At 42.7% G+C, this 9,656-nt stretch overlaps 1 protein-coding gene across 4 annotated transcripts; it reads right to left on the bottom strand.

Moving 5' to 3' along the window:
• Positions 1–5,996: 5,996 nt before the first annotated feature.
• On the bottom strand, positions 5,997–9,023 carry LOC144705443 (protein-L-isoaspartate O-methyltransferase 1-like). Of its 4 annotated transcripts, none has more exons than XM_078578112.1 (5): positions 8,831–8,987; positions 8,703–8,739; positions 7,444–7,714; positions 7,212–7,376; positions 5,997–6,472 (listed from the first exon to the last, which is right to left on the bottom strand). In XM_078578112.1, exons 2-5 carry the CDS (start codon positions 8,706–8,708, stop codon positions 6,207–6,209), a joined length of 708 nt encoding a protein of 235 aa, XP_078434238.1. In that variant the 5' UTR covers positions 8,709–8,739; positions 8,831–8,987; the 3' UTR covers positions 5,997–6,206. The 4 variants fall into 4 exon arrangements, with proteins under 4 accessions (XP_078434238.1, XP_078434239.1, XP_078434241.1 ...); XM_078578113.1 differs by having other exon boundaries at positions 7,444–7,705; XM_078578115.1 differs by lacking the exon at positions 8,703–8,739 and having other exon boundaries at positions 7,444–7,705; positions 8,831–9,009.
• Positions 9,024–9,656: the final 633 nt, after the last annotated feature.

The raw sequence follows: 9,656 nt of genomic DNA, 5'->3' as shown, positions 1-9,656 counted from the left end.
TTGGCACAAATGACAAACCACAACCTCTTCTAAAATTTCTAACATTGAAATAGGAATGGCAGGTTACTCTAAAAGACATCTTTCAGGTACAAGGTTCTTCTCAAGGCCCCGAGGTGCTGGTCAAATGGCAACATCTCCCACACTATGAAGCTACACGGTAACAAGTTGCTCAGTTGCAGCATTTTTTCCCTCAATTCAATCTTCAGGACAAGCTTTGTCTCCATGGGGGGAGTATTGATACAAGCCAGTTCTCCAAAAAGTATCAAAGAAAGTAGAAGAAGCATCAAGGGTGAAGGGGCGCACGTGCCGACACCAACCTCACATGTGCAAAACAGCCTATAAGTTGAAGCGGGAGACACGAAGGAGGACATCAATGTTTTTGGCAAAAGGCAGTTGCAGTTTCAACTGAAGGTTGGGAGTGGAGCAGGCCGCGACCAGAGGGGAGCTCTCGCTTGAGGGTTCCTCCATCCACTACCCTTCTTTCTTTTATTTTCAATCTTCTTCTACTGAGAAGCCCTATTCTTCTCTTAGTCTCAGACTGTCTAGGTTGTATCCACGAACTACACTGTGGTTTTGAGGAAGTTTAGAACTATTTTCTAGCTTGATATTCTCTCAGAGTGAAGGGATGATATCACATACCTCCTTGCTACTGGGCCTTTGCCAAGACTGGGCAATCATGAACTATAGAAATTTGATTCCAGCTGATACCCACTCTTAAAAGATGAACTTCTAAATGTATCGAGACGTCAAAACTACAATACAAATGAGCAAAAGACCCTTCTTTTCCTCTCAACAAATCAGAACAATCAAAACTGATTGACTCACTCCACAAACAAGGCTCTAGAGAGGAGCAAGCTGAAGACGGAGAACTGAGAAGACTCTAGCCCCTCTGGGATCTGGGCAATCATGAATTGTAGAAATTTGATTCCAGCTGACACCCACACATCAAAGATGAACCTCTAGATGTATCCACTGATCAAAATTACAATACAAATGAACACCACTAAGAATCCCAGAAACCAAAAAACCCATTTTTTCCTCTCAACAAATCAGAACAATCAAAACTGATTGACTCACTCCACAAACAAGACTCCATGGAAGAGCTAGCTGAAGACGGAGAACTGAGAAGACTCTCGCCCCTCTGGGATCTGGGCAATCATGGAGCAGACCTCTTTGCTACTGGGTCTCTGCCGAGGCTGGTCGGCAGTGCAGAGCAAAGCCAACTTAACCATCATCCCAGCCATCTCCCCACACCCTTCAGTCCTTAGCCTCTCGTCCACAGCCTCTCCCACCCTCCCTTCTCCCACCTTCTTCCTCAGCCACTTCACCATCCCTTCTCTTCTGAACCGCTCGTCGCAGAGCGTTCTCCCCGTCGCCATGGCCGCCAGGACCAGCCCCAGCCCGTACACGTCGGCGGCGACGAGCCCGGCCGAGCCCTCCGCCGCGCCGTCCAGCGCCGCGGCGGCGCCGCCGGCGATTCGCCGCCGCTCAGCCCAGCTCAGACTGCCGGCTTCGATGGCCGCGCGGAGGGCGCCGCTGGGGTAGCGCCGGCGGCGGGTGATTACGAAGAGGAGGAGTGAGAGGGCGGCGCCGGAGAGGAAGCCGGCGGCGGCGCCGCCGGCGAGGGCGCCGGCGCAGAGCAGAGGGCTGGCGGCGCCGCTGGCGGCGCCGCCGGAGACGGCGGCGGGGAGGAGGAGGAAGAGGAGGAGGAGAGGGCGTGGCATGGCTGCTGCGCGTGAGGAAGAGATTGAATGGAAGGAGGAAGTTAAAGCGCGTCGACGGAGCCCATGGTCAACGCCCATAGAGAAAATTAAATACTTTGTTGAAGATGGAGATTTGGATATTGATATTATGGATTGATGTGAAATAGGGATGTAGGTGTGGAGATAGAGACGAAGATGGGTGCTGATGGTGTGAAGAGATGGTCAGAAGTAGGGTTTGAGATATGCATATTGAAATGTAGAGATAGGGATGGGGAGATAGAGATGAGGATAGAGATGAATATGGGTGCTGTGGGTTGAAGAGATGGTCCGAAGTAGGGCTTGAGATATGCATATTGAGATGTAGAGATAGGGATGTAGAGATAGAGATGAGGATAGAGATGAAGATGGGTGCTGATGGTGTGAAGAGATGGTCGGAAGTAGGGTTTGAGATATGCATATAGAGATGTAGAGATAGGGATGTGGAGATAGAGATGAATATGGGTGCTGATGGTTTGAAGAGATGGTCGGAAGTAGGGTTTGAAATATGCATATAGAGATGTAGAGATAGAGATGAAATAGGGATGTAGGTGTGGAGATAAAGATGAGGATAGAGATGAAGATGGGTGCTGATGGTGTGAAGAGATGGTCAGAAGTAGGGTTAGAGATATGCATATGGAGATGTAGATGAAGATATAGATAGTGATATGGATAGATATAAAAATAGGATGTAGATGTAGAGATAGAGAGGAGAATAGAGATAAAGATGGGCACTGATGGTTTGAAGAGATGGTCAGAAGAAGGGTTTGAGACATGCATCGAGATATGAAGCGGAAGATGAACATGTGGATATATGGATGGATGTACAAAATGGAGATGTAGAGATAGAGATAAGGAAAGAGATGAAGATGTGTGTTAACGCTGTGAAGAGATAGTCAACAGTAGGGTTATAGATATACATATAGAGATCTAGATAGTGAAGTGGATAGCCATGAAACTATGGTTGTAGAGATTGGGACAAGGATATACATGAAGATGGGTGCTGGTGATGTAAAGAGATAAGCAGAAGTAGGATTATGGATATGCATACAGAGACGAAGATCTGGATAGGTATATGGATAGAGATAAAAAAATGGATGTCAATGTAGAGATAGAGATTGTGCCTCTTCTGGAACGTTATGTATGCATATCTATCTAGATCTCATGGTGATGAGAGTAACTACACATGACATAAACCCTAAAATTTTTTTCTCATCATAATCATGTCTTTCAGTCCTGAATCTTTGATGCCATCAGTCCTGTTGATACCTTCGTAAGATAATTTTTCCCTCATCATTCCCAAAATCTAGCTGTTGTCATCATCATCCATGTTTGGACTTGGACAAATGAGGTAATGGTTTGTCATCAGCCAATGGATGCTGGTGATGAGAACAGTGACAATTTGCCCATTGTTAACACGTATCTTTATCATCGTTCATGCTTTTCCTTAGTACGACGGCTAGATAACACATTAGCAGGGCCCTTGTGTAGGAATCGGAACTTTGGTGTTCAAGGAATGGACAATCCAAATTTATTAATTCTTTGCATTCCTCTATGTTAGTTTGCAAATGTTTCCGGTTCGACAATAAATTCACTAAATAAAGAAATAACATGTAAAATGTCAAATGAATGTACAATTTTAATGCCCATATTGAATGTCAAAATATAACTTCCATTAGAATTATGAATCATAACAAAATATTTTCTAGATAAGTTATCGACGTATAATAGCTATTTTAACATTAAAGTTTGTATACTTTAATTAAATATCACTAATCATTGAATTGTATTTTTCTCGAGTAAGTAGAGCAGCAGGTATAGTTTCTCTCATGGTGTAAAAAACCAAATTAATCAGATGCATTTTGGTTATCTCCGGGGGATTAATTATGAGAAATACAAAAAAAGAACAGGGAATTATGATTCTATTAAAATGTTCTCATTCAACAACCAAACGTTTTACCTGGTCATAGTTTCAATTTGGATCAGTTTTGACTTGATCAAAGTGGACCTGTCTAGATCAAAGGTTCTGCAAAGGGCAATCAGGACAAAGTTTGGCTCTGATTATAATGCTAACCTGATCATAAAATAGTTCTGATCTGAATCCAACTCTGATCAGGTCGACCTAATTAGGAGGTAAGCTCTTATCATAATCAAACAATCATCATAATTCATCTCAGATCAGGGCTCCAATCTGATCCAAATTGAGTTCCAATTGGATCTTGACTGTGATCAGAGTCAAACTTTGATAAGCCAGCTCTGATAAGGTCGGGACCCAGATAAGAGTCTAATTCTGATCAATGTTCGACTCTGATATGAATTCAACTTTATCAGAGATTACCTTTGACCAGATTCCAACTCTGATCAGAAGTCCGCTCTGATCTGAGTGGGACTCTCATTAGTGTCTGATTCTGATTAATGTTTCTTTGCATTGAATTCGACCTGATCTGAGTTTTCCATTGACCAGAGTCCAACTCTGGTCAGAAGTGAGCTTTGATCTGGTTGGGACCCTGATTAGAGTGGAATTCTGATCAGACTTTGACTCTGATCATAATCCGACCAGATCAGAGTTGGACTCTAATTTGAGTCCAATGTAGTTGAGAAGTAAGCTCTGATTGAGATGGGACCCTAATCTTAATGGACACAAGAAAGATAGGAAATAAGAAATACCTTTTCATTTCTTGACTGTACACATCAATTTAGAAAATGACGTAAGGTATTTAAGAGATGCAAGGATTCCATGATCGTATGGTATAATCCTAGATGCCATTATACAAGAATAATAGAAACAAGAAATTCTTTCTCCCGACAGTCCATTTTAGGTGACAATGTAGAATTTGTTGAAGAGGAAGAGAGAACATGATCAGAAGATGACATAAGAGAGAGGGATCTTCACTAAGGAGCAGGGAAGAACTGATGAATGCAGTAGATTTTGAGGAGCAGACCTTTGGTGAATCGGAGTTCCTTTGAAGAAGTGAATTTCTGACTGAATTGGGAACATGGGGATTCCCCCCTATAATATCGTAAATTCCACCTTCAGTTTTCAAATGGACCATTTGTTCTCAAAGTGTTCATTTGTTTGTGTTTGTTTACTAATGCTAGCAGTTTACGAACAAACAAAAGATTTTCCGATCCCTACCACTTTGCGAGGATGAGATACGGGTAGAGATAGGATAGAGACGTAGACGGAGATGGCAGTAGTGATGGTAGAAATGTAAAGATAGAGACACATGTAGTAATAGATATAGACAGGTATATTGCTATACACTGAGAAAATTACAGAGAACTGTTTTTTTTTTTTTTTGAAGAAAAAATTACAGAGAACTGTACAGAGATCATAAATGAAATCGTACAGATAAAGATAGAAATAGGGATATAATAGTAGTGATGGAGACGGAGATATTGATGGAAATAGTGGTCTAAATATAGAGATGAAAATGGGGACATGAATATTTAGAGATAGACACAAACATACTGAACAAGACAGAACGGGATAAAGAGAGAGAAAATTACAAATGGACGTGGTGGCGGAGATAGCTACAAAAATAAGGATATGGATAAAGAGAAAGACATAAACATGTGAAGATCTTGAATACAGAGAGAGATAGATATTTGTTAGAGGGGGGGGATACAGAAAAAAATAAGAATGTGAATGTGGAAATGGAGTTACGATTGCGATGGACATAGAAATATAGAGATGGAGAGCGGAAGTAGGTGGATGGGAAATATAGGTTAAGAGGCAGACATTGACAGAGGGATCCATACGAATAGTTGTAGGGATCAAGCTGGGCCCAAAAAAATAGATTTTTGGGCATTAGGATAGATATGTAGAGATAGGTACTAAGAGATATAAAGCGATAAAAATACATATTTAAATATAAATAAAGTTGGTGATGGAGAGAGGATAGCAAGAAAGGTAAAGATCGACATGGAGGTGGAGATAGAGATAGATCTAGAGTTGAAAATATCAAAAGAAAAAAGATATACAAATGGATATGGAATACAGAAATATAAAGAAGGAGATGCAGATGGCGATAGAGGTAGTGATGATGGATATTTAGATACCACATGTGGAAACTAGACTTGATATTTGGGCAATAAGAGGAAGTCTGACTATCAATTTGACTGGAGTATGAAGGTCGCTCGAATGTTGACAAATGTAGAGAGAGAGAGATAGGATGTGCAAATTAAGTGCCTAGAAAGAAGGGAGAGACAGACTTAGAGATAGAAAGATGGAGAGAGATAGAGAGAGCTAGATGATTTACATACAAAGTCAACGCCCAGAGCAAAGGGCGAGACATACTTAGACATTTATTGATCGAACGAAAAAGAAAATTTACACGCAAAGTCAAAGCCCAGAAAGACAGAAGCGACAAACTTAGAGGCTGATAGATGGAGAGAGAAATAAAATTAACATGCAAAGTCAACGGCAGAAGCCGGATGATGGATGACGGGAAAGAGCAAGAAAATTTACATGCGGAGAGGTCCATGCCCCTGAAGCTGGACCTCGCGGCTGGTCAACGGAACATAACGCACAGGGATCTCGCTTGAGATGTTGACCGAGCCATCCAGCCTCTTATCCACAATCTTCAGCTCCTGAAACGTCTTCCCCACCGGAATTACCATTCTGCCCCCTGGCTTCAGCTGTTCTATCAATGCCGTTGGATGCTCCGGTGCTGCTGCGCCAACATGGATTGCGTCAAAGGGTGCCAACTCAGCATACCCCAACCTTCCATCTGCAGCCACGTCAGCAAGAAAGTCAACGTTCATATAGTTGACCAAGATCCTCTGTTGTAGCACTGCAGTGTCATATGATACCACGTCACCAACCTAATCAACCTTTCCCAGAATTGACCCAGCTCTGTCATGGTGTGGCTCAAGGAGGGGTACCCAGCCAAATAAATTTTTTTTTTTAAAGTGGTACCCAGCCAAATAATAAAAACTTCACCTACATCACCGACGGATACGACCCTTCATGAAGACTCGTAGTCAGGGAAGGGGGCTAGATGAGAGGTGTAGATGTTCCCGTGGTTGGAATTCATCGGATGCGAGTTTGAACGGAGGAGGCGGGATTGACTGCGGACGAGCCGCCTGAAGACGCAGTGAGGTAGAGACAATCACGAGAGATGGGGATTGCTGAGGAAGAGCGGAGCCTAGGCAAGAGAGAGGAAAGACAAGTGACCTTCATTCTTCTTGGCTGCCCTCTTAGAGGATGGGCATCCCTATTTAAAAGTAATATATAAGAGCAAAATGGCCAAAATGCCCATAGCAAGCTGACTTAACAGAGTTAAACCTAGATAGGACGGGATCATATCACCAACCTAAACTAATCTTTTCCAAAATTGACCCAACTCTGCAGTGGCAGAGCTGATAGGTACTCCAGTCAATCATGAGCCTCAGAGTTGACTCAGCTTCAACATGGCAGCACTAATGGCTCGCATAGGACTTTATTTTGGGATACCTCGTCTTTCATACCTGCCACGTGCACAGAGAGCGAGCCGCCACACAACAGCTCCACTGCTCCGCTTCGCTTGATGTTCTCCAAGGATGAAACGACCAACTCGGGGATGTGTTCAACGCCGACAGCACAGCCGGTGGGACCCACCATCAGAGAGAAGCAGGCTGTCAAGTATCCAGTTCCTGCCAAAAACCATGAGTCAGCTATAATTGACTTTTTTTTGACACTGATCTGGTATTTGACTTTGACCTGAGCCGACGTCAAGAACGCGCATCCCGGGTTTCAAATGGTCTTTCAAGAGCTCAAGACAGTAGGCGTGCATGTGGGGTGCGGATATGGTGGCATTGTAACCGATCCGAAGCGGGCTGTCTATGTAAGCAGAAGCAGAGTCTTGCACAAATTCTCCTCGGTCAACGGTCTCCATCACCTCAGCGACTTCCGAGGATTTGATGATGCCAAGGTGACGCAGTTGCTCAACTAGCCCCTTGTTTCTGTCTATTGACCTACCAGCCTGAAGCAGCTGAAAAATCAAAATGTATGCAGGAAGAGATCACATAGATAGATTACTCATACTAGAAGTTTTTCACTGTCATCCATTTTCCTTTAATTTTTTTTTAATAAATAAAATTCTTAATTCATAGTATTCCAATACAATAGTTTGATCGAACCTCGAATGGTCCAAATCTAGACATGGTTGTTCTTTGTTCTGTTCTTTTTTATTTTCAAAAAACGAACAAATTTTGCACATTCGAACAAAACTAGAACAAAATTTGCACAAAGTGAGCAAAAGAACCGCACAGGGGTCTTTGCGATGTTCTGTTCGAATTCGTTTTTGTTCAGTTCAGAAAACCGAACAGAACGAACAATTTGCACAAATTCACACAAATTCACACAAATTCACACAAATTCACACAAAAAGAACTGAACGACCACGTCTTCAGGACCAAATCATAAGGTCTTAAGAATAAGCATAACGGCAACGAGATCATTTTGTAGGACTATCTATGAAGTAAAATAAACCATAGAGAGGCGATGTCACAGATAACCACATCATCGCATCTAATCTTACTTTGTAGATGATCACTCGAGGATAATCATAATGCCAGTGATATTATTTCTCAGGATAAATGTAATGATTGTGAACCTTTGAGACATCATCAACCCAACGATTAAACCTCGTTTGAGCAATCATTTTCTAAAACTTTTCCCCTGAGAAATTTCATGGTACACAGCAGCTTTGATTACGGGTTCTAAACTCGGTAGCATCAACCCACCGCATAGATCTATAAAAAAAATTTTACTTTTCAAAAAAAAGATCTATCAAAATTTCTTGGTAGAATAAGATAATAAGCGCGAGGATTCCAGGAAATTGGACCAGCCTACGAGCACGATCTCAGTTATCGATGATTGATTCAAGGGAGATATCAGAATTTTCTCTGGAAATTACGGCAAAGATCAAGGGGAAACGTTAAAAAAAGGCTCCACGCAGATGAAGTCGAGATCGCTACCTCCATCTTCTGGAGCGTGCGAGCCCTAGAAAGTAGCCTGCGGTCACTCGCAAGATCAGAAACAAAAGAGGAAGACGAAGATGTGAAAGAGAGCCGGAAAATCATATAAAAGTGGAGAATTTCAGCACCTGATTCTTCCGCGAACGAAGAATACAGCAGAACCAGCGAAGACCGCAACACCGACCTTGGGCTTGGAAGAATCTCATGCTCTTCTTATTGTCGCTTTGGCCTTCCGCAGCAGAAAATATCGCCAGATGCTTGCTTCTCCATCGAACAAATAAGGGTTCTCCCGAAAACTCTGCATCGAATTAGGATTGATGGTTGATGGCAAGTCGTCGTCGTCATCGTCATGGTAATCTCCAAGTTCCGGCGTGAGATCTCTTGGAAACTGGATTAACGACCAATGCATCATTATCAGTAAATGGATGACAATCACGTTCAAGTATCACCAACATCATCTTCATCATCAGTAAATGGATGACAATGGCGATCAAGTATCACTATCATCAATCGTTCTCATCAGCATCAGTATCATGATCAGCACCATCATCAGCATTGGAATCACCATCGGCATCATCATCAGCATTGGAATCACCATCGGCATCGTCATCAGCATCATCGTCATCATCATCATCTTCATCATCACCATCACCATCATCATCATCATCATCATTATCATCATCCTCATCCTCATCATCACCATCATCATCATCATCATCATCATCGGCAGCAGCAGCAGCATCTTCATCATCTTCAGCATCATCAGCAGCAGCAGCAGCTACATCATCATCATCAGCAGCAACAGCAACAGCAGCAGCTGCATCATCATCATCAGCAGCAGCAGCAGCAGCAACAGTATCATCATCATCATCATCATCATCATCAGCAACAATAGCAGCTGCATCATCATCATCAGCAGCAACAGCAGCAGGTGCTGCATCATCATCTTCACCA

This window comes from Wolffia australiana, chromosome 7 (genome assembly GCF_029677425.1).
Source record: "Wolffia australiana isolate 7733 chromosome 7, ASM2967742v1".
NCBI classification, from domain to species: domain Eukaryota; kingdom Viridiplantae; phylum Streptophyta; class Magnoliopsida; order Alismatales; family Araceae; genus Wolffia; species Wolffia australiana.
The sequence above is the reverse complement of the archived record's forward strand: the minus strand, read 5'-3'. Positions and strand labels throughout refer to the sequence as shown.